General features: G+C 46.8%; 2 protein-coding genes across 11 annotated transcripts; one reads left to right on the top strand and one right to left on the bottom strand.

Moving 5' to 3' along the window:
* Window positions 1–445: 445 nt before the first annotated feature.
* Window positions 446–7,896, top strand: fbxw5.S (F-box and WD repeat domain containing 5 S homeolog). Its single transcript, NM_001093487.1, is given in 4 exon segments — window positions 446–594; window positions 915–1,125; window positions 1,767–1,924; window positions 5,958–7,896. Coding segments are annotated over 3 exon segments (855 nt in total). The 5' UTR covers window positions 446–594; window positions 915–932; the 3' UTR covers window positions 6,462–7,896.
* Window positions 7,897–9,789: 1,893 nt separating this feature from the next.
* Window positions 9,790–24,622, bottom strand: traf2.S (TNF receptor associated factor 2 S homeolog). 10 transcript variants are annotated; one of them, XM_018231964.2, is made up of 12 exons: window positions 24,357–24,622; window positions 23,137–23,185; window positions 21,012–21,226; window positions 20,689–20,767; window positions 20,135–20,233; window positions 15,161–15,322; window positions 14,952–15,026; window positions 13,966–14,040; window positions 12,862–13,221; window positions 12,568–12,745; window positions 12,337–12,485; window positions 9,790–10,815 (listed from the first exon to the last, which is right to left on the bottom strand). In XM_018231964.2, the coding sequence occupies exons 3-12, from the start codon at window positions 21,212–21,214 to the stop codon at window positions 10,597–10,599; spliced, it is 1,599 nt and encodes a 532-aa protein (XP_018087453.1). In that variant the 5' UTR covers window positions 21,215–21,226; window positions 23,137–23,185; window positions 24,357–24,622; the 3' UTR covers window positions 9,790–10,596.
* Window positions 24,623–25,554: the final 932 nt, after the last annotated feature.

Below are 25,554 nucleotides of genomic sequence, written 5' to 3'. Positions count from 1 at the left end.
TCCATGGGGCAGTGTCATTCATTATACAAATAGATTGTAAGCTCCTATGGGCAGGTCCTCCATCTATACCACTAGAACTAGATTGTAAGCTCCATGGGGCAGGGCCTTCCACTATACCACTAGATTGCAAGCTCCATGGGGTAGTCTCCCGTTATACAAGTAGATTGTAAACTCCTACGGGCAGGGCCTCCCACTATACCACTAGATTTGTAGACTGTAAGCTATTTGGCAGAGGATGGCGGCTTTAATATCTGTGGCACTTTGTGGGGAGTTCACAGACACAGAAGTGACACAAAGACCGCGAGACCCTGGAGGTCCTGCACCATAGAGCTGCGAGAGGCAATGGGCAGAGCGACATTCGGATCATAGAGCCGCGGGAGGCTTGGGACAGCTGGGCTGGGGAAGATGCGGAAGTGAAGGTGAGAATTGATCAGCTGGTACCGGAGCAGAATGTGCTGGTTGTGCATGTGTCCGGCAGTGTCTAAAGCTCCTGACTAACGCTCACTGTGTAGTGCGACTGGCTCAGTGCAAAGCAAAGGGGAAACGAGGGGTCAGAGCAGTGCATGATGGGAACTGTCACCCTAAAGTGTTTCAGTAGGTCTGCCTGTGTGACTATTGCTTCCTTAGCCACGCCCCTGCTGGGAGTCTGTTCCCTGTATATCTACCCCCTTTCTGTAAAGTATCGCTTCCATATCGCTTCCTTATGTTCCCTTTCACTATCCCTCCTATTCCTTTACTGTATTAATCCCACTGCCCCTGCTGGGAGACTGTTCCCTGTATCTACCCTGTATTAGTCCCACCTCCCCTGCTGGGAGTCTGTTCCCTGTATCTACCCTGTATTAGTCCCACCTCCCCTGCTGGGAGTCTGTTTCCTGTATCTCTGTTCTTGACATGATGTGACCATGTGATTGCAGGGGGAACAGCATGACACAATGGAGCGGATTGGACCTTCCTTGCTCCCAGACACTATTCTATACCAGATCTTCCAGAGCCTCGGGCCATTGGATCTCCTTTCTGCGGGACTGGTGTGTAGGCGCTGGTATAATGTCTCCCGAGACGATTTCCTGTGGAAGGATCTGTTCTACCGACATTACCGGGTGCAGAGACACATCCTCCGGTGCCCAGGTAAGTGCCCTCCAAACCTTTCACTAGTTACAATGTTACATTTGTTCTGCTCAGCGGTAATAGGGGGAGCACTCGAACTACACTCTCCATGGTCTCTGGTATCAGACTGCTTCCTGCAGCCAACTGAGGATTAATTAATCCAGTAATTTATTTATCATTATAATTCCTCTTCAATACACACATTGTCTGTTTGTGCTCCTTTCTCTGATGGAATCCCACCCAGTACTTACCCAAGTACATACCTCTGATTCTCTGTATTTCCTGCTCCTCGGCTGCTCTCTTTCCCATGATCAGACAGGAACATCCCCCTCTGTAAGTGAATTCAATCTCCCCCACTACTTACCCAGGTACAGAGTTCTGATTCTCTGTACTTCCTGCTCATGGGCTGCTCTCTTTCCCATGGTCAGATAGGAACCCCTCCTGGGTAAGTGAATCCAATCTCCCCCAGTACTTACCCAGGTACAGAGCTCTGATTCTCTGTACTTCCTGCTCCTGGGCTGCTCTCTTTCCCATGGTCTGGCAGGACCCCCCCCCCACTTACTAAGTTAAGGCACCTAATGGGGCTGCTGTACATGGGCTCAGAGGGTATTCCTAGTGCTGCAGTAAGTCACAGCTCCTCTCTCTCCCCCATGTGATTGTAGGGGCGGAGTCCTGGTACGAGGAGTTCCAGCGAGTGAGCGACACAGTTCCGTGTGTAGAGGTGCAGAGATTACGGGAACACGGGGACCAAGTGCTGCACATCAGCTTCTCCCACTCAGGAGACCGCTTTGCCTCCTGCTCCAAGGACTGTACCATTAAGGTAAGAGAAGTGCAAGTCTCTCGGGGCTGAGGGGCCCTAGGGCCAAATAACTGAACAGGAGACCCGCGAGACAGATAACTCTCATTGACGTACCCAAGTATGTAGTGTAACTATTGTTTGGCTGAATGGCCAGTGGGTATTGGGGTACTTACTGGGCCCCTACACTAGCCCCTAATAATAAGATCATGGTTGGGAGAGCCCTGGTGCCCACACACTAGCCAGCAGCCTTGTTCAGGGCTAATAGATTTCCTTTGGGTGGTTCTGCAGGTGTGGACCAGCGCCCAGCCAATCTCAGTTCTACACAGCGCCGACATGAAGCCTCATCACTGGAGCTACACCCAGTTCTCCCAGTTTAACTCCGACGACTCCCTCCTGCTGGTGTCTGGGGTGTTTGTGGGGCCCCACAATTCTTCCGCCGGGGAGATTGCAGTCTTCAGTCTGGGTGAGAGGAACAGCTGCTCATTGCTTGGGAAGGAATATCCCCAATTAGATTGTCAGCTCTTCAGTACCTTACTATGCATGGAGCTAGGTTCAGCTACTTGCTTTCACTGGAACAGCTTGCAATTTAACCAGTCTGACAGTTTGGCCACTAGGTGGAGACTAGAGAATTGCACAAATTCACAGGTGGGAGGGGCACACACTGATCACCAAAGGGAAAGGCATGATGTGCAGCTAGTGCTCACCTGTATCTACTCCCTCTCTTCACCTGTCTCCTCCCTCTCCTCAAATGTCTCTTCCCTCTCCTCACCTGTGTCTCCTCTCTTTCCTTCAGACAACTTTCTGTTGCTCTCCCGAGTAAGGAATAAACCATATGATGTGTTTGGCTGTTGGCTTAGTAACACTCACCTCATCTCCGGAAACTTGCACCGTATGGGCAGAGTCACGTCCTGCTCCGTCCTGTGGCTGAACAATGCCTTCCAGGTAATGGCAAATATATAGCACCCTTACTACAGGGGAGTACCTGTAATATAGACTATTCGCAAACGGGCTGTTCCTGCTGAATTGTAGTTAGTACAGGGGAATACCTATGCTGCCATAGTTTTATGGGATCTCTCTGTACAGACTATGAGCAAACTCAAGGGACTATTCCTGCTGAATTGTGCTTAGTACAGGGGAATACCTATGCTGACATCGTTTTATTGTACCTCTTTGTACAGACTATGAGTAAATTTAGGGGACTGTTCCTGCTGAATTGTGCTTAGTACAGGCGAAAACCTATACTGCCATAGATTTATGGGATCTCTCTGTACAGACTATGAGCAAACTCAAGGGGCTGTTCCTGCTGAATTGTGCTTAGTACAGGGGAAAACCTATACTGCCATAGTTTTATGGGATCTCTCTGTACAGACTATGAGCAAACTTAGAGGGCTGTTCCTGCTGAATTTTGCTTAGTACAGGAGAATACCTATGCTGCCATAGTTTTATTGTATCTCTCTGTACAGACTATGAGCAAACTTTTTTGAAAGGTTTTCTTAATTGATTTTAAACATAACATGAAAATTATTAAGAAAGTAAGGGAAGAATAAGGAAGAGGGAAGGAAGAAGAGACCGATAACTAGAGGGGTGGGTGTTCCCATTATATGGTGAACTGTATCCTATAATAATAAATTAGTTAGCTACGTTCATCTTCACTAGTTATATGACTAGTTTGTGGTTCAGTAAGCCACCTGTCCCATATTTTCTTGAACTTGTCCAGGCAACCTCGTGTTAAGTATGGAAGTTTCAGGCTCAGTAGTATGTCATTGATGATTTTTATCCAGAATGCTAGTGTAGGAGGTTCCAGGGCTTTCCATGTAAGCAAAATAGCCTTTTTTCCATGACTATGAGCAAACTTAGGGGCTGTTCCTGCTGAATTGTGCTTAGTACAGGGGAATATCTATGCTGTCATCATTTTATTATTTTTCAATAAATTTTCATTGATTTTCAAGCTTTTTTTTAATGCACTTAGTCATGCTATATATTAATATAGAAGATTACATAACATTTCGTACATAACTTTACATTCAGCATAAATCAGTGATTCATAGCCATACATAGCATATCATTGGTTATACAACATGTACAAAGTTATATAATTATAACCAAACTTAAAAACAGTAAAAATAAAAACATAAAAGAAGTAACAGAAACGTTTACATTGTATAATATAAAATAGAGTGACCTGCCTCATTTCTAATTTCTATAATGACAACAAGTTAGCTGGTAATGTGTCCCCGTATCTGTACTCAATCCAAGGTTGCCAGATTTTTAAAAACTTGGCATGTTTATCTGTTATACTCGTGAGTTTTTTGTTGAGTATCCAATCTTACATTGGGGAAGTTGATTGTTTTCTGTTTCCAGGATTTTGGCCAAGGTTTGTCTTACTGCTAATAGGATAAAGTTAAAGGGATTCTGTCATGGGAAAACATGTTTTTTCAAAACGCATCAGTTAATAGTGCTACTCCAGCAGAATTCTGCACTGAAATCCAATTCTCAAAAGAGCAAACAGATTTTTTTATATTCAGTTATGAAATCAGACATGGGGCTAGACATATTATCAGTTTCCCAGCTGCCCCCAGTCATGTGACTTGTGCCTGCACTTTAGGATGGAACTACTTTCTGGCAGGCTGTTATTTCTCCTACTTAATGTAACTGAATGTGTCTCAGTCTTCCAGGCAGCTGTTATTTTGTGTTAGGGAGCTGCTATCTGGTTACCTTCCCATTATTCTGTTGTTAGGCTGCTGGGGGGAGGGGGGATGACATCACTCCAACTTGCAGTAAAGAGTGACTGAAGTTTATCAGAGCACAAGTCACATGACTGGGGGCAGCTAGGAAACTGACAATATGTCTAGCCCCATGTCAGATTTCAAAATTGAATATAAAAAATCTGTTTGTGAAAAAACTGATTTGTTTAAAAAAAAAAAAATGTTTTCCCTTTAACTAAACTTAGCTGGCCCTTGGTTAGCGAGTCTGGTACTGCACCAAGAAGTGCTTCATATGGGGTTTTTCTTAGATTCACATGCAATACTGAAAATATTAAATTATATACTCTAGTCCAGAATCTGATTGCCTGGGGGCATGTCCGCCATATATGTCCCATTGTGTCCAATTCAGCACATCCCCTGAAACAATTCCCGGAATCTGTAGGGGCAAATTTCAGCCGGGGTAAAGTACCACCTAAATAGTACTTTATACCCAACTTCAAATAGTGTTGATGGTGCTTTGTTTCAAATTTAACCAAAGCTTGTCCCATTGTTCTTCCTCTATATTTGTTCCCAGTTCGTTAGACCAAGCTCTAATGTAAGATAAGCTTAGCTAAGGTTAGCTGTTTGGGAGAGGTAAGATATTGGTTTAGAACCGAAATTGCTCTAGATGGAGGGTTTCCTGACAAGGTAGTGTCTTTTGAGTGATGTTCCCTTTGGTCCCAATATGTCTTGTAAAATGAATAATTTGACAGACTCGGTAGAGCTCTGAATCAGGGAGTTGAAAATTCTCTCTCAAAACATTTATGGTAAAAGGGGCCTCTAGGAGTTAAAATTGAGTGGATTGTTGTTAGTTTTCGGTCAGTTCTCCACTGAAATATTTTGGGCTGGATACCCGGTGTAAAGAGAGGGTTAGCCAGGATAGGGGCTGCTGGAGTGTGTACTATAAAGAGGGTATATTGTTTGGCTATGCTGTCATAGTTTTATGGGATCTCTCTGCACAGACTATGAGCAAACTTAGGGGACTGTTCCTGCTGAATTGTGCTTCGTTTACCTATGCTGCCATAGTTTTATGTATCTATCTGTACAGACTATGAGCAAACTTAGGGGACTGTTCCTGCTGAATTGTGCTTAGTACAGGGGAATACCTATGATGCTATAGTTTTATGGGATCTCTTTGTACAGACTATGATCAACCCTAGGTGCTGTTCCTGCTGAATTGTGGTAAGTACAGGGGAATACCTATGCTTCCATAGTTTTATGGGATCTCTCTATACAGGCTATGAGAAACTTAGGAGACTGTTCCTGCTGAATTGTGCTTAGTACACGTTATAATTCTATGTTATTCACAGGATGTTGAGTCGGAGAACGTGAACGTTGTGAAGAGACTATTTAAGATCCAGAACCTGAACGCAAGTACAATCCGCATGGTGATGGTGGCCAGTTCTCCGGACCTGTTGGTGGAAGTCGCCGAAAATTCGGAAGAAAGTGCCAAGAGCCCACCCCCCCCACAGGCAGAGGAGGAGGAAGAGGGAGACCGGGGGGAAGGAGAAGTGGAGGAAGATGGGGAAACAGACATGGCAGAGGACATCGAGGAGGAGTTTCAGATATTTAGGGACAATGGGGAGGAGGGGCTTCCCAGGCCGATACTCTCTGAGAACCAGTTTGAGACTAAAGTGGCCCAGTTGTATGCCAGATACAGAACCAAAAGCAATGATGGGGGCCCCAAAACCACAGAGGGAAACCAGGACAAGAAATATTTGATCTTCACAACGGGGTATCTCACCTACGCACCCCACCAGATAGGTGAGTCCCCTGCCAGTATGGCTGCTGCTGTTCCTTCCCCTGGTCAATAGAGGGCACCATCACAGGGCCATGGTTCTATTGTTGAGCCTGATGTTTCTGACATTTCATCTTCCTCCAGGGATCAAGCAGCTGCTGCCCCATCAGATGACGACTGCGGGGCCAGTGCTGGGAGAGGAGCGGGGCCAAAATGAATTCTTTGATGCTCTGGATCATGTCATCAATATTCACGGTCACATCATAGGCATGGGCTTGTCCCCCGACCACAGGTCAGTGCCCAGCCCTCCCCGACCACAGGTCAGTGCCCAGCCCTCGTCTCCTGTGTCCCCCCTGCCTCCTACAATTCCCTCCTCTGCTTTCTCAGACTGCCCACACCATTGTATCAATAGTCAAGTCTCCATTTCCCAGAATGCCTTGCATGCACTGCGATTAACAGCCCTGAGCAGAGGAAGGGTAACACAAGGCATTGTGGGAAAGAGCCTTGGCTGGAGGGAAGCTGATTTGATACATAGTTTGAAGTCTGGCAAACAGAGAAGGGAATAGCAAAGGACAATCTGTTTGGACCCCACAGGTTCCTGTATGTAAATAGTCGCCCTTGGCCGCACGACTGCCTCATCGCTGACCCCATGGACCCCCCTCCCATAGCTGAGGAGATTGAGCTGCGCATCTTTGACCTGCGAAACTTGAGGGAAGTACAGTCCCCCCTGCGAGCCCACCGGGCCTACACCCCCAATAACGAGTGCTTCTTCATCTTCCTCGATGTCAGCACAGACTTTGTAGCCAGGTAAGTGGCACTGACATCTGGGGGTTATATATTTATCCTTTTCATTCAACACAGACACAGAGGGGACTGTCAGTAGCTTGGCCTTTAGTAAGATGTTGCCTGGGGCTGCTGGACGTTGTAGTTAGAGCTATAGAGGCAAATATTATATGTGGGGCATACACACAACTCCACAGCAAGGGATTGTGGGTAATATCTCATCTTTCTGTCCTTGTCAGTGGGGCAGAAGACCACTGTGGCTACGTGTGGGACCGGCATTACAGCGCCTGTTTAAGCAAGTTGCCACATGATGATGTGGTGAATTCCGTGGCCTTCAGTCCCGTGGATCAGGAGATGCTTCTCAGTGCCAGCGATGATTTTACAATAAAGGTGTGGCGCTCCCCCCGCTCTCTACGAATTACCGGTGCCTTCTAGTGGACTCTGGGCTTCAGCCAGGATATGGGATTGGACTTGGGCCCCACATTTGGGTGTGTGATAACCAGGCAGGTGGGTTACTTGGGCCCCCCTAATGGCACCTCTGGTGACAGAGATTTTATTGGTATCGTGGGACTTGCACTCTTATTTATTTCTTTGTGATTTTATTTGGGGAAATCCGTGTGAAACTGACTGTCGGGGGGTTAACACAATGTCTTTATGTACTGCCGACAGCACCACCGCTTTGCCCACTCAGTAACTCTACCTGCTCTCATTAAAGCAACTCACAGTCACATGTTGTACGGTGTCTCCCTGCAGGCAAACACTGCCCACTGCTCTGTATGGCCGACACTTTGAGGTTTGTTTATCTCCATCACTCATTTATTGTTTTTTGCAACCAGACTCGGCCCATAAAGTGCAACAAGCACAGATGCCAATAGCAAATGATATGAGAGATGTGCCAGTTGCAGCGGGCATTTGTGTATAATAGATAGAGATATATATATAAAAATATGAAATGACGGTTATTAGTACAGGAACCAATACAGATACTGATTCATATAAACACACAGCAGTGCCAGCGCCAGGCCGAAACTGCACCCTCAGGAATAATGTTCATGGTGGGGCCACTGAGCCCCCTATTCCACATGCTCCTTTCTTGCACTTAACCTCCCCTATTGCACTGGGGCTCTAACACCCACCCACTTCTTAAAATGCACTGCCGGTTCTGCCCTTACACTCCCAGAGCGTTTGGCGCTTCCATGCGTCCCTGTGAGTGGAGAATGGTTTGCGTTTGGCCCTGCAGTTGAATGCATTAAAACTGAATGCAGGGGAGCGCATAACCCCCATTTTCTCCTGTAATGGTGCCCCCTGGTCCTCCCCACACGCTGGGAGATATAACTTGGGTGCAGCAGCTCAGATTTAATCAGTATTGCTAGGCCCCTGCACATGAGACAGTTACATATATATATATATAATTAATGCTGAATATTCTGGGTGCATAGAATTAAATAAGCATCAGATTAACAGTCACAGCATTGGCTAAGCTACTCGCTGGCCAAACCTCTTCCCCCTTAAACATCGCCTAAACATTTAAATCATACAAAAACATTCTATTTGAGCCCCTCACCCATTAATATGATATTGGGAAGACCTCTCAGGCCACACCCCACCCATTAAATATTTTGTCTGTTAGCACCATTTGCCCAGCCCGTGGTACTGCCCATGCTGCTATACTGCATTATGGTGCCAGTGGGATTGTTGTAGAACTACAGGGCACAGTGGGAACAGATTATCTGTCATTCCCAGAGAGACACTAGACATAAACTGAAATAATAACTAAATATATTCCTGAATGAGGAAATGAAAACTGAAACATAAACAAAGTAATGACATTTGTCTTTTTCAGCATCCTGTTTCTGCCCACCTACCTCAGGTACCAGCCTGTGTGCCATTAGCCTTTACCCAAATCTAGTTTCATGTTCCTTGGCAGCCAATTGTGACTACTTCCACAGTAACACTGCTGCACTGCAATCCAATAACAACTTCATTTAGCAAAGTACAGAGGCAATTGGCCGCACATACTTTATACTCACAGTAACACAACACAGGGGGGATTCTCTCCCTCCTCTGGGGAAAGGTTTCCATCAGCACCTGCTCCCCTCACACTTATCTCACTGTGCCAAGGGGAGCAGCACAATGTGCTATGGGGGGGGGGGGTAATTGCAATATATTTTTGGGAACAACTGCTGTGTGTCCCTTATAACATGGTAACAATACAGACAGACTGTTGTACGTACGGCCAAGTCAGACTAGGGCAGAGTGAGATGTGATTGTGCCCATGTGACACCGCTAGTTGCCCTTGGCTACCTAGTCTCTGTGAGGTCCACGTGCCCCATCCATGTTATCACTGAGAGCTAGGAAGTCTTGGACCCCTTCACTTCAATCACTTGCTGTTACCCCCAGACACAGGGGCAAGTAGCCCTTTTACTTCACTCCAAAGGGAAAGCTGAAAAGAAGAGCTGAATTCCTACTGAGTAAAAGGGAGAGACCATGAGAAACAGCAACTGCATTTCTGACCTCTCAGCCTTTCTTGCTGGGACCCAGGGAGACCAGAAGTTGCTACAAGGAGCAGCCAGACAGGTAAGTACACACCTTCTTGGTGTCGTGGTTGGCCCAGTACCTGCCCTAATAACCCCAGTCTCAGCCCATGTGAGCAGCCAGATTTGCTCCGTTACCTCAATTGCAGCTTTCACAACCCCCTGAATCTCCTGAAACCTTTCTAGTCAATGTCTGCCTCTCTATCTGTCCACACTGGACCACAACCTGAAAGCGCTTGCCTAACCTCTAGGGAAAGCTGGTTTTCTGCATCATCTGATGTTTGGATCATTATCTGTTATTTTGGGTATTGGCTTCATCTAAATACTATGAGAGTTGCTTTAAAGCATTGTCATAATGACCTGCACCTGGTGTTTCTTAGAGCAGAACTGGGGTTCTCTTCTTCACGGAGGTAACGTGTTACCCCCCTGGGTGTTGGAAAGTGGGAGGGGGGGAAAAGAAGGATTTGTTATAGACAATGGGGACCATTTATAAACACTGTCAAATTTGCACCTGGGCAGTAACCCATAGCAAACAATCAGTGATTAGCTTCTTTCAGTTATCTGATTGGTTGCCATGGGTTACTGCCCAGGAGCAATTTGTCCCAGTGTTTATAAATTAGCCCCATTGTGTGCCTGTGCACCAAAAAAACCCACATTTGTTGAATTCAACAAGTTTTCCAGAAACTGTTCTTTCTCCACGAAAAGCAGCAACTGATGCAACTAAATCCCCCATTCAAGGAGAGTCGAAATGCCTGCGACTAACTGGGTGACAAGTGACTTCATAGGGTCCAGAAAACAGACACTGCCTCTCTGCAACAGATCCACTAGCAGAATCAGCAGAACCAGATCCACTATTCTGTGCCACATCTGGGAGCCACTGTATCACCCACCACCCTACAGCCCAGTCAGATCCACTATAACCTTTATGAAGAGGGCGTCGTCCCGGATGTAAGCGTTTTTTGTGTCCAACTTGGACAGCGGGCAGAAAAGCGGGCACCCACTAGCGATATTCATTTCACTGACCGGCCGCTGGAAAGAGGAAGATGCAACATCGGGTCTGAAGGCGTCAATCACATGCTCGCGATTGTTCTGGTCCAGCAGCATCAACGTGACCTGCCAAGCAGGGAAAAGTAGCAGTAACCCCTCTGTAAAACCAGAACACGAAGCAGAAAGGGCAATACTTGAGCCTGTAATTCATATTGTTGGTGCTAAACCTTATTATAAACTTGCCTGACACATTCTAGTATTTCCCATTTCTGGAAACTGCACACAGCGCTCTGGTCGCACTGTACCCAGTCAACTTACCCATTTATCTTCTTTTTGTAACCGTTTTACCACCTCCTGTAGGAAGCGCTTCCACCTTGTCCCCCAACTCTCCAGCTCAATTGTGAGAAGTGCTGCTTTACAAAAGAACTTTCCCATATGCTGTATGGTGCAAAGCAGCAGAGCGTTGGGGGAAAAAGGTGGAAGCACTTCCTACAGGAGGCAGTTGAAAAACCCTTTAAACCAACACTTAACCCTCAGAGGTGTTGGGCACATGACTGAATACTCACAGATATTTCAAGCACTAAGCAGGCATTGTAAAAACTTCAACTCCCCAACTGTGGCCTCCTTTACATTTAAAAAAAGATGCGCTTTAAACAGTGTAAAACCTTTTTAATAATTATTCAGGTAAAATTGCAGTCACATAGCAACAATTTCTAATGCTTATAGTCCTTCCATGGTGTCTTCCTCCAAACACTGCTGCCCCACATTCTTTTCAATAGCCGGCGTGCTGGAACGGTTGCACCAGGAAAATGTCTCGCTTTCCGACGCGTTTCGTCTCAGTGACTTCTTCAAGGCTTCAAAGTGCATGTGTCATTTTATTATGTGATTGTAACAGCTACAGTCTACTTCCTACAATGAATCTGTATACATTACCATGGTAACTTGTTTGTTTTTGCACATAGTTCTTTATTAGTGCATCTTTTTTTAGATGTTAAAGAAGCCACCGTTGGGGAGTTGAAGTTATACAATGCCTGCTTAGCACTTGAAATGTCTGAAAGTATCCAATCTTAACCCACAGAGGGGTAACTTAACCTCTTTGGAAAAGAGCATCTATTCATTTATAGCGTGGTATCACAAAAGAGTGTATTATAAGTACAAAAAAACTCACTATAGTATATATTTTTATTCCTGTCAATCCCTGAGCTATTTTAGCGCTCGTCCATTTTCAAACTTTCCTTTGCTGTGATATCCGAGGGAGAACGGACATTGGGAACCGGCTAAGGAAGTTAACTACGGGAACCAATTGTGGTTGTGGAAGTGGCATCACACAGTGGGTGTTGTGTGTTTAGAGAGTGCAAAAGAAATCAGCTTTGCTTCTACTCTACTAGTCCCTACACCCTCTGAATTGGCCAACAGGAACCTTGCCAACTGGTTCTGTTACTGTACAAGCTAATTTGGCACCCAGAATCATTGTGTTGGCCCAGGTACAGACACGTAGTTTTCAGCACCTACATTCACTGCATGTCCCATACAATGGTTCTGGATGCAGATCACTCAGACACAATGGTTCTGGGGATAGAGAAGGTAGGGGGCAGGTTGCAGAGTAGGGGCCAATTCTCAGCCCTGTGTGGCTGGCACATCACTCACCTTTTGGTTAAAGGGCCAGCGCAGCAAAGCATCAGTGATCCCCTTCATCACCACGAAGAAGAGAGAGATGTGCGTTCCCCGCCCAGTCCCGTCTCCATCCAGGTAGATTCGCAGGCACATCTTATAGCCATACTTGTTAGTGTAAAAAGCTGAGAGATAGAAAATAGACTGTCAGAGGATTGAGGGATCTTGTGGCAGCGACAGTCAGAAAAGACTGAGGTTGTGCCTTACGTGGGGAGAATATGGCGGGGCATCGTCCACTTGTGGCATCGAGTCTCTTTTTGCCGAGTTCAGAGATTTTCCAAATAAACACCCCATCGTAGGTGGAGAATTCTGACTCCTGCATCCGAGTTCCCATTTCTGCTAAAACCAGTTCCTTCTGCCCCAAAGTGAATTCCAGCTGTCGCACCTGATGCCACGAGAGAGAAGAATCGAGGGGACAAAGTATCACCTGTATGTCAATAAATAGGGTGGCAGAGACAGTCAGGTACAAGCACCCACCAACAGAGGGGCCCTGACACTCACCTTGTTGGTTAAAGACTCCACTTTCTCCTGTGCAGCCAAAAGCTGTTTCATGAGCTCCTCAGTCGCATGTGACGACCATTCCACCTTTCCGTTCAGGACACTCACAATTTTTTCAAATGTTGTAGTTTTCTTATCCAGGGTGTCCAACTTCTGCAGAATTTCCTTGACCTTGGTCGAGTCGTTGGGCGGCACTGGCAGCGCGTTGTGCCCTGGAGTGGAGCTGCCCTGCACGGACAGCGATCCCACACGGAGTAACAAGTCTTTCTGCTCCTTTATGTCTCGCTGAATATAGTCCCACACTTTGGCCAAGTGCTCGGCCAAGAATTTGTTTTCATGTTCCAGACACTTATCATTCTCCACCTGTCGGTACAACAAAACCTTTATAGTGGGCTGCTCCTTGAATTTGTGCTTAGTACAGGGGAATACTTATGCTGCGATAGTTTTATGGGATCTCTCTGTACAGACTATGAGCAAACTTAGGGGACTGTTCCTGCTGAGCTGTGCATAGACAGAAGAATATCTATGCTGACATAAGTTAAATATAATCTCTCTCTCTCTCGCTTAAAAAATAATAAAGAAGTTTATTATATCACAGAGGAAAACACTAACGTTTCAGTCAGCAGTCTGACCTTTTTCAAAGTGAATACACAGTCCAAACGGGACCCTTTTAACCCCTGGTGATGAAAACAACCGGAAGTGAACCTGAGGTCAAGCAAATCGGCCGTTGAAATATGCATTGTTGAGAGAGGGTAAGACAGATTCAAACCTGATATTAACTGAAGCTATGTGTGACAGTGAAATCACAAACTGTTTTTATATGTATTGTATTTTTAAATTGCACAGTACACTTTGGTTTTATAATTTTGATGAATGTATTTCAACACATGTGGGTAATACAAGGGTTAACAAGTCAGGGGGCACTGCACACTGCAAAGCTGAAATGGGAACTAAATTACTGCAGATATATAAATCCACATCTTGTGCTGAGCTAGTGCCACCTGAGCAGACTAAGTACAGGCTCCAATCCTAAGTGTAAAATGTACCCAGTGTTAGGTCATTCCCCTCGCTGGCACATACACATCGGTTACATAGTCACCGACTTACCATCTCGGCACAACCAACTGCTGCATATCGACACGGCACTTTGCACCTGCCACAACCTTTAATGTGGTCCTGAAACTGCGGGAGAGACACAGGGAATAAATGATCAGCTTGCAGTCACATGTTCCGTTATGTGGATGGACACACGGCTGGCAGAGGGGCAGAACTCAGACATGGAGGTACAGGCCTGGGAGTCTGACAGTGAAAAAGCAATGGGAATGTCAGTCAAATGTATTTAAATCATTCAAACTACATGGGGGGAGATTGTAGCTGTGTATAAAAAAAAAAAAAAAAAAAAAGCAGGGTAATCTGTCCTCATAGACATGTATTAGTAGCTGCTGATTGGCCAAAGTTTACCTGCAGAGGTGAAGGCGCGAAAACTGTGAAGTTATAAATAGAGGCACGCGTCTGGAGTTAGCTCAGGCGCGTGCAAGCTGGGCAGAGGATTTGTTCCCACCCACCCTGTTTATTTCAGATTAATAAATATACTATATAAAAATAAAAATTATTGTTGCAGCGGAAGAATATGGAGATTTGTTTTATTGGGGGCTCTTGGCTAGTATATATGGCTGAGCCAACTTATAATTTTTGGCAGCCTATGTTTGTTTTATGTGCAAGGCTGGCCAGGTGAAATTAAGGTAATATTAATTTCTGGAAATGTTTGAACATTTTGTGTTAATAAACGCTGCGGCCATTCTCCATCATATACTGCATTTTTTCTTCAGTCTTTATTTTACAGTTATGTGTTATAGTAAATATATAGAATGATAGCATGGTTCTGGATAGTAATGCTACATAAGCCTTTCATGTGGTAATGTGTTATGGCCAAGACTGTTATAGGCCCTGCCTGAACTAACCCTGTGACTACTTCCCCCTCTCACCTATTGAGCAATACCCCGGGGGTAATTAAACACGTCAGGGTAATGTTTACACCAAACAAACAGAACCATATTGTGCTTGGTCTATACACAAACACTCTTTGTACCCACCTTTTCCCGCGGGATCTTCTTACGCCCGCAGCCTTCGCACGTCATGGGAAACTTGGGGCAGATTTCATCATGAACCTGTGATCCAACAAGGAAAAAGGGGCATGAGAAATAAAGCCACGTGCTGCTGGGGGGTTAGGGGGTAACTACACCCCTTATGTCTCCCAGTAGCAGCAGTAGTGCGTGCAACAGAGGGAAGGTGCAAGTGGTACCTTAATGTCAGGAAAGTAGACTGACAACTTGCAGTATCGGCAGTTTAGCTTGCGCTCCGGGCACTCTCTCTCGTTATGCAAGTCCCTGTCAATAGCACGGATCAGGGCTTTACACACAGGGCATGGCACTAACATGAACTGGCACTTCCCCTCATGGCCAACCTGGAAACAAAGAAGTTGGCAAATGCTTGGATGGCACAGACACACCAAATGGCACAGTCTCTCCCTGTTTATCAGCAAGTACATGGGCAAAGATAAGCACCCCTGTTTATCCAATCAGATCACCCATACACTGCAGGATGCTCATCAGTCACACACAACCTTAACAGCCATTCAGCACAAGCTCCTCCCCAAATTCCTCCCTGAGGCTGGAGCCTGGCTTCTCTTCTAGATCCCAAACAGTTTTCCCCTGAGGCTGCATCTGGGTCCTGGCCAGGCCCGGACTGGCAAGCTGTGAGTTCTGGCAAATGCCAGAGGGGCTGCTATAAGGTGCCATAGGAAGTCAGTATTTAGTGGGCTGGTGGGGGCTGTTTGGGCCTCTGTGTGGGCTGATTGGGCCTCTGTGTACCTGAAATACCAGGGCCTGTTTTAATTCTCAGTCCGGACCTGACTCCTGGCACCCACAGGTAGGAAGTGCAGAGGGAAGATATTAGATTCACTTACTCAGGGGGAAGTTCTTGTCTGACCATCGGAAAGAGAACAGCCCAGGTGCAGGAAATACAGGGAATCAGCTCTGTACTTGGGTAAAGCTGGCCATAGATGTTGAGATTTTTAAAAGATCAGATCCTGATCGAGAGACCACGATCTTCTCAGAACGATCGTACGAATTTACCATCAACTAAAAAGACCAATTTGCCAGGAAAACAAAGGGGAGCTGCCTGCTTGGCCCTGCAAACATAGATAGATTGCACTGGGACCGACAAAGATTTTTTGACCTGGTCGATCAATTTCCCGACAGATGTCGGCCAAAAAATCGTAAGATGTACGATCGTTCGAATACCACTAACCGCACGATAATTTCGAAGGATTGGTCGGGCTTCCCTAAAATCGGTCGTTCTGCAAAAAGAATCGTCACGTCTATGGGGAGCTTAAGTACTGGGGGGGATTGGATTCACTTACCCAGGGGGAAGTTCCTGTCTGACCATGAGAAAGAGAGCAGCCCAGGTGCAGGGAGTGCAGAGAATCAGAGCTCTGATGCTGGGCAAGTACTGGGTAATAAAGTGGTGTCACTAGAAGTATAAGTTTGCCTAATGCTGCACTGATGCGGAAGTTGCATTATGAATTAAACCCACGGGAGCAGCAGCCGTGCACCTGTCACCCACACAAAGGGACTCTGTAGTCTCAGGAAAATCCCTAAACCTCCCTTGAGGCAGTGAAATGACATCCAACATTGAGTTTGAAACCAATGTATCACATTACTGCAGCAGAGGTGAAGGGGCCCACACACTACAGGCAGCTCAACAATAAGAAAACTACATATTAACTATATCACTGCCTGTCTCAGGGCCAAACGCCACTTTGTCACAAGGCTTCTCAGAAGGAAAAGGGAATCATCATTATATTGAGATTTTCTCCCATGGGACTGAAATCAGTTTTACAGTAGCTTCTTATTGTCCTTCCCCATCTGCCTACACACAGTGGGGCCCTGACTCCATGGGGCAGCCACAGGGTAGAGTCCTGCAGCGGGTTGGGTACCCACAAAAACCTGCGGTACCCTGCGGGTTGCAGATAGACGTTTTGGGAGTGGGTATATATGCTGGGGCGGTGGTTCTCAGGGTTTGCGGGTTGGGTCGTGGGTCTTCTCAATAGCGAGTTTTACTCCTTTTTTTTCTGATCACACCCACTTCTAATGATGTCACTTTCTGTTTCTTGATGGTCAGTGATAAGGTACTTGCGGGTTGGGTAGCGGGTAAATATGCGGGTTGCGGGTCCAGGTTGGGTTCGTGTTTAACAAATTGGTTCCACACAGGACTCTACCTCAGGGTGGGCCCCCTTAACATATAACAAGGTTACAGATTTATAGAAACATTGGGGTAACAGTCACCCTGCTATAGTTCCAGGGGTACCCAGGGAACAAATAAGCACTCACCCCAAATCTACCCCCTAACTGGCCTTCAGACTTGGCCCCCTTAGCTCATAACAAGGTTACAGATATGTATAAACATTGGGGTAACCGTCACCCTGCTATAGTTCCAGGGGTACCCAGGGCACAAATAAGCACTCACCCCAAATCTCTCCCTAACTGGCCTTCAGCCTGGGCCCCTTAGCTCATAACAAGGTTACAGATATATAGAAACATTGGGGTAACAGTCACCCTGCTATAGTTCCAGGGGTACCCAGGGCACAAATAAGCATTGTACTAACAGATAGGGTTAATGTCCTGTGACTTCCTCTATACAGCGCAGTCCCACCCCCAGGAGTAACAATACTTACCGGATCAATGGGTGGGGTGCAGTACACAAGGAGACTGTATGGAAAGCTGTGGAGCCTTCACTGGCAAATCTGGCTGAACTTTATTTTACCCACTTAGAACTAGGCCCCAAGTAGTTTAATAAAATCCAAACTCCGTGGTTCAGGTTTCAGTGGTGCTATCTGGGAACTTTGCTGCTAAACAGTTCCATGTATACAGCAGTAACCATGGAAGAAGAATCAGATGGCACACGCATATCAAAATGTGCTTAAACTTTGTGATTTATTCGGATCTCTGCACGTTTCAGGGAATCAACCCCCTTTATCAAGAGCACTTGATCCCCTGAAACGTTGTGCAGAGATCCGAATAAATCACAAAGTTTAAGCACATTTTGCTATGTGTGTGTCATCTGATTCTTCTTGGTTACTGCTGGGCACAGAGGCTCCTCCTCCAACCCCCCCCCCCACTGATACAATGCAGCCAGTCTGGTGCCCATCAATGGGATGATATAGGGGGGTTCTGCACAGCTGAATTACTCTTTGCACATAGAGATGACTTGCCCTTTATCAGAGCTGTTATTTTAAACACAGGAGAATTTTGGTGCTTTCCAGTGTCTGGACAATAACAGCGGCACCAGCCAGACGGGGTTTTCCCCAGTGAAACTGAAAGTAACTGAAATTCCTGAAAGATTTAAGGGCAAGTTAACCTGGAAACGAGACTATATGGATTCTGGGGGACAAATAAATTTATTCTCCAGTAATGTCCGTGGCTGGAGTGGGGAATAAATAAAAGTCTGGGCACAATTACCCTACAATTCTCTCTGCTTCTTGCACCAGCGCTCTGTAGGGATTGGCTGGGCACAACACTAGGGGCCCCTGGTAGGAGACATGCAGTGGATGGTGGGGCGCAGCACTATGGGCCCCTGGCAGGGGAGATGCAGTGAAAGTAGATGTGGGTGTTGGGGAGCCATGTGACAGTCTGGCCACACCCGCAGAGCCCCCCACCAACAACAATTCACATGCCACTGGCTGCAAGTCATATTTGTTCAGTTCAGTAGTCAGAAGGGCAGTGATTGGAATGTTAGTCTCTGAATTAACAACAGGGAGGAGATGATTGTGAGCTACAGGGCAAGCCCAGTGATAACCCATTCCTTCCTCTCCCTGTTCAGAATGTCTGTCCTGCTCCCTAGCGCCACCCCCAGGCCAGACAAATAGCCACTACAGTCATTAATAGGAAGTCAATGTACTGCCTATGCACTTGGTTTAATTTGACCTTGGGGGTGGGACAAACCTGGCAGCACCACCCTCTGTACCTGCTGGCCTGGGGTTAAGGCCACACGCCATGAGCCCCACAGCTGCCATTATCAGAGTCAAGGGAGAAGTGGGGCTTATTCTCTAGCAGGTGAGATGGTGCAATAGTCTGAACCGACCAGAGAAGCGGGGAGTGGAGGCAGCCTAATGGGAAGGGGCAGAAAAAGGGCACTGGGGATTAAGGTAATTTGTCCGTGGCTGGAGTGGGGAATAAATAAAAGTCTGGGCACAATTACCCTACAATTCTCTCTGCTTCTTGCACCAGCGCTCTGTAGGGATTGGCTGGGCACAACACTAGGGGCCCCTGGTAGGAGACATGCAGTGGATGGTGGGGCGCAGCACTATGGGCCCCTGGCAGGGGAGATGCAGTGAAAGTAGATGTGGGTGTTGGGGAGCCATGTGACAGTCTGGCCACACCCACAGAGCCCCCCACCAACAACAATTCACATGCCACTGGCTGCAAGTCATATTTGCTGAGACAAGTAACCGGGGCCCCAGGGAAGAGCCCTATAATGGGGCAGGTAAGTGTATAAAAGGGTGAGCAACCTACGTCCTATGGAACACAATAGATTGCCCTATACTATACTATGGGTACGACGCCTGCTTCCTTGGCTTTCCCACCTATTCCAATTGCCACTGCCCAGCTCCCGGTCAGTATTTAAAGGTAAAGTTCAAACCCAACAAAATCATACCAGAGCCCCCTGCCCCCCCCCCCCCGGCACCTCCAATCCCCTGGGCCGAAGCACAAGTGCAAGCAATACTGCAGGGAGCCATACAGTAAGTAGTGGTGGAACTGGGACATAGGAGGGGCAGGTATGAGTATGTGCCCTTAGTCGCCCCATTAAAGTGATACTGAGATAGTTCTGCTTTTGTAAGTAATTGTCACTTGATGTTCCTATACCCGACTGTTTTGCCAACCTGACTGTCTCCTAAATTATAAATGGCATTCAAAGACAATGTTATCATAGATAATATAAAAGGTTATTTTCTGATGTCAGTATCTCTTTAAAGACCCAGACCTGCAGGGAAAGTTCCCCAAACCCCACTGTACAGCCACCTACCCCCCACCATCAGTTGTACAAACAGATCTCAGCCAATTATCACTGTGCACCATCTGATTGGGTTCAGCTCAACACTAAGGATTGTGCCAGACTCTTCCCAAAGAGTCTTGGCACAATCCTTAGGTTTGGCAGAACCCCCGAGTTGCTGAAGCAGTGACCCCTGGACACTTGGGTGAGCAGGTAGGGATGTTACCTCAAATTCTTTGATGGTTCCTTTCCAGGTGCAGTTGACGTTATTGCAAATGGCGGGAAGACTCTCGACCTCTCGTCGTGCTGCATTATCTGGGAACGCCTAGAATAGGAGCAGAACAGGCATGGGGGGTGCGTTTCTGTAGAATTCCCTCGTGGCAGAGAAGCAACGGACTTAGCAACAATGGTAAGTTGGAGTTGGAGGAGAGAGGGTACGGATACCCCTAATGTGAATGCAGGAGATGTGAAGTCTGGTGCATCCAATGACAAGTGGCAATACAGGTTTATTATAGTGCCAGTGCCATCAGGCACATTACCAGTCTGGGCCAATTAGGCCACACCATGATTAATTTGGTGTCTCAGTGCCCGCCCTGCTCTTCCACACTCTTTACCCATGAGAATATCCATTTTCCATGCCCAGTCCTCAGTATATAGGATAATAATAATAATAATCCCTGTGCGCCCCCCAACGAGAAACCACCCCCCTTTATTGCGTTGGACCCCACAATCACATTTATGGAAAGTCTGGTATATTTGTGTTGGTGGTGCTGAACTTACGGAGCTACTTTCCAGCATGGAGACACCATCCTCATAGAGCCCTTCCTGGATACACGCAGCGCACTTCTGGGGCCCAGAGCTGACAGGTAGAAGAGTCACAATCAGAACCCTGAGCTGCTTCTCTTATTCACACGCTTCTGCCCGGCCCAAACACTCCCCATAATCATTTCATCTAAAGATACTTTCACTTTCTGTTGGACTTTAGGAGTCCCAACCAGCAGTGCAGAGAATATAAACAGCCAGACACTACTAAGCCCAATGAGAATGCCCAATACAAAGCTCCACCCAACTATTACCCAGGGACCCCCACATGTGCCACCCACCTGATAATTTTGCTGAAGCAATGGGAGCAGTAGCGGTGGCCACACTGGGCTTGGAGGGGTCTCCGTAATAAATTCTTGCAGTCAGAACACAGATATTTCACTTCAAGCTTGGTGCCCAGAATCTCTTTTTTAAATCCCGGCTGGTTCAGGTCCAGTGATCCCTGCGGAGAGACAGACACTGCTGCTGCCACTGCCGAGGCCATGTGACTTACACACTGACGGGAAACAGAAGAGATCAGGGTATTAACTTTCTGACTTTAGCCTCTGGGGCAATAACTCACTGTTATAACTGCCCTCCTGCATCACACTGTCACTGAACTGCAACTCCCATGATCATCCAGAGGGTCAAATGAATCAATGGATAACCATAAAAAACCTAAACTATGGGACTGTTCCTGCTGAATTGTGCTTAGTACAGGGGAATACCTGTGCTGCCCTAGTTTTATGGGATCTCTCTGTACAGGCTATGAGCAAAATTAGGGGGCTGTTCCTGCTGAATCCAGCGCAGGGATTAACAGTGACAATGGCAGTGACAATGCAAGAAGAGGCAGAAACTCAGGAGGTTGGGAAATGACGCAGACATTTTCTATACAAATGAGTGTTTCTCATGGGCCGAGCAAATGGGTCAGTTCTGATAGGTAGAAGTCCCCAGACATGCCGAATGGTTACATTGCAGCAATGCACAGTCACTGTTGGTTCTTACTGCCTGAAATGGAGGAGGCGTGTGTGGGAAGGTTCTCCTGCCACAGTTCAGTAGTCAGAAGGGCAGTGATTGGAATGTTAGTCTCTGAATTAACAACAGGGAGGAGATGATTGTGAGCTACAGGGCAAGCCCAGTGATAACCCATTCCTTCCTCTCCCTGTTCAGAATGTCTGTCCTGCTCCCTAGCGCCACCCCCAGGCCAGACAAATAGCCACTACAGTCATTAATAGGAAGTCAATGTACTGCCTATGCACTTGGTTTAATTTGACCTTGGGGGTGGGACAAACCTGGCAGCACCACCCTCTGTACCTGCTGGCCTGGGGTTAAGGCCACACGCCATGAGCCCCACAGCTGCCATTATCAGAGTCAAGGGAGAAGTGGGGCTTATTCTCTAGCAGGTGAGATGGTGCAATAGTCTGAACCGACCAGAGAAGCGGGGAGTGGAGGCAGCCTAATGGGAAGGGGCAGAAAAAGGGCACTGGGGATTAAGGTAATTTGAGTTCCCCTTTAAAGGGGTGGTTCACCTTTACGTTAACTTTTAGTGCGTTATAGAATGGCTAATTCTAAGCAACTTTTAATTGGTCTTCATGTTTTCTTTTTACTAGTTTTTTTTTTTTTTTAGTATTTGCCTTCTTCTTTTGACTCTTACCAGCTTTCAAATGGGGGTCACTGACCCCATCTAAAAACAAATTCTCTGTAAGGGTACAAATGTATTGTTATTGCTACTTTTTTATTACTCCTCTTTCTATTCAGGCCTCTCCCATTCATATTCCAGTCTCTTATTCAAATCAATGCATGGTTGCTAGGGTAATTTGGACCCTAGCAACCATATGGCTGAAATTGAAAAGGGGAGAGCTGTTAAATAAAAAAGTAAATAACTCAAAAAACGCAAGTAATAAAAAATTAAAACCAAATGCAAATTGTCTCAAAATATCCCACTCTACATCATACTAACAGGCCACTACTGGTGGCAGACGGTAAGATTCTGGGGAGATTAGTCGCCCACAACCCTTAAGCTGTAATATAAATATACATGTTAACCGTATACTAAATAGGCCGCTTTATACTGTCAGTGACTCACTAACACACAATGACACAGATGCTGCCTCACCCAATGAATTATAAAGGCCACGTCTCTCCGGTCTATTGGCCCTGCTGTGGGCATCCTTTGTACCTTAACATTAAAGACACCTTAGCCTTGAGATAAAAGGTGCCATGTACACAGGCCCCCTCTCCCAGCTCCTGAGTCAAATGGAAAGAGAAAGTGAGGGCAGAACTTGCAATCTCATTTATTCAGCATCATCTCTGCCCCCACCCACATCCTGCATCTGGCACCTGCACACATTGCAGCACAGAAGGGAATTCAGTGGCCCCATATCAGGCAGGATAGTAAGGGCCCATCACAGGGAGTTACTTACTTACAGCCTGGGGTGTCTGGGGGTTCCGGCCAGTGGGAGGAGCCTCATACCTGCTTGGGGGGGCAAGACACAAGGATTACTGATGACTGTTATACATTCCCCCCAGCTAACACACACTTCCTAAAGTTGGCAGCTTCGACTGCAACAGATGATACCGGCAGGTGTCATGCAGGGTGACCACTAGTTTGTAGGAATGTTGCCATTGGGCAACTGAGACCTGGCACAGATCTATGTATAGAAGCCAAAATGCGATTGGGGCAGCACCGTGTCTGTTACCTGAAACCCGGGTCACTGCCCCCTTCTCTGCAATCACTTGCACTTTTGCCTCATTCATTCCTGCCCCCAGGTTGCCGCTCTCACACACGCCCTTGCCCTCCACTTGTCCCAGTTCATTTCAATCCCTCATACAGTGCCAGCCTTTGGGGTGTCTGACCTGGAAGTGGGGTGCAGACTGGCCAATTTGCTTCTATATAAACACACAAGTGGGTACCCTAAGGCCGGCCCTGTACTCGAGATATTCTGCTATGGGACTGGCACATTATAGAAATGACGCGTTGCCAGAGCCCACTCCCTTACCTACAGATTGCCAGCTGTATGGGCTAATACTGGCCCACGTGTGCCTCTGTGCCTGTCCAATAAGCTGCATACAGACACACACTGGCACTGGGGCCACACAACAAGGACTAGAACAGATGCCACCTCTGATGCAAAATACCTTGAGAGAGTCCAGCGGGTAAGCGCAAAGAAACCGTGCCCATCACATATATACATGCCCTGGATACACTGGCAATGGCCACAGAGAGAAACTTGAACTTGTAAACTGAAGCAACTGGAATTCCCCTGCATTTCTATAACAACTCCCCGCACTTCCTCCTCCTGCAGCTGCAGCACAGACAAGGGACATACTCAAAGCATCACTGCAGGTGCCGGTAATTGTGCATGTAGGTAAGTGTCCATGCCTCACGTGCCAAATTCCGTAACCCGATTGGTAATCGGTATTACACACTTGCTGGGCTGATTTCACTGCACCGGGTGGGACTGTCCCTTTAAATGAGTCGAAACCAATTCCGTATGGGGGTGTGCGACTTTAACTGTATGAGCGCCGCACATAAGGGAAGTGGGAAGAGGAAAGGAGATGTGACAGGAGACAGAAGGGCGAGTTGTAGTTGCAGGAGGCAGCGTTACAGTGAAACTCACACACAGGATTGCGCAGACATCACGTACCTGAGTGACGCAGTGAGGAAGCAGGAGCAGCTGGGAAAAGTAGTTCCTGGTTGTATCAGGCTGGCAGTGCCCGGGGTCTGGTCCCTGTAAGACCGTATTCCCCTCACAGCCCAGCGCGAGTGTCTATCAGGACCTTTTTAAACAGGAAGTATCCAGCACATGCGCCTAAGCTTATTCTGACCCGCCCATCCCGATCGCTTTCGCATTGTGCCTTATGCCACGGGGCATGCTGGGAGCTGTAGTTCAGTAACAACTCTTGTCCTGTCTCATTCTTTCTCTTTACTTTTCGTCATGCCAGTCCCCCCCAAATACACATAGCTGCCGCCTCACACCTTTAATCACACTGACCCTCACATTGTGCGTGTTTATAGGGAATGTCAACCCAAAATATAATTTTTGTCTAATAAGAGAAAACATAAGGAAATATTCTATGTTTTTTATGTTATTTTTATATATTATGCTATTAAAAGCAATGTTTGTCTGTCCCTTTCCATTCAGACTGTTGAAACAACGTAGGACAAGGCAGCTGATTAACAGACCTGCCCTTGCTGGGGAGCCAAGACTTTTGCAACATTGTTTACAAATAAAAGAAGCAGGGGCGAAGTAAAAGCTGCTTTAAATACCAATTGTTTGTAAAAACACTGAAAACTTTCAATACGTGTGTATTGAAAAGTTGCTTAGAATTATATTTTCTTTTATTAGGTAAATTTGTACTTTGGGGTTGACTTGCCCTTTAATCAGCAATTCATTAGATGCATGGCAACACAGAAATCAGTTCAGGCTGCAGCATGCATCTAAATGAATTGCTAATCAGCCATGCACAATGTGGGGGTCAATGTGTGGCTGGAATAAAAGGGGTGAGGTGGCACCCTACCAGCTGACTGCAACAGGGGCCACTTTCCTTGTAGGGCCTGCCAGGAGCCCTGTATCTGCAGCCAGAATCCACTGACTCCCAGTGAGCCCTGCAGCTCTGTAGGGTTATTGGTTATGAATGCCCCTGCTGAAATTTTACCCCTCGTGGCTCCACCCCTTGTGTCATTGGCCCACCCATTTCTCCTACCAACCTGTAACCCTACTTGAGCTCTAAGCTGATGATGGAGGTGTGGGGTGTAAAGGTAGGGCCCTGGGGCTCATTAGGCTTCGCTTAAGCACCTGCAGACCAACTGGGTGCCCTATACCATGTGATGCATGGACAGGG

This window comes from Xenopus laevis, chromosome 8S, assembly GCF_017654675.1.
Source record: "Xenopus laevis strain J_2021 chromosome 8S, Xenopus_laevis_v10.1, whole genome shotgun sequence".
Classification (NCBI taxonomy): Eukaryota; Metazoa; Chordata; class Amphibia; order Anura; family Pipidae; genus Xenopus; species Xenopus laevis.
This window is presented reverse-complemented; position numbering and strand designations above follow the sequence as displayed.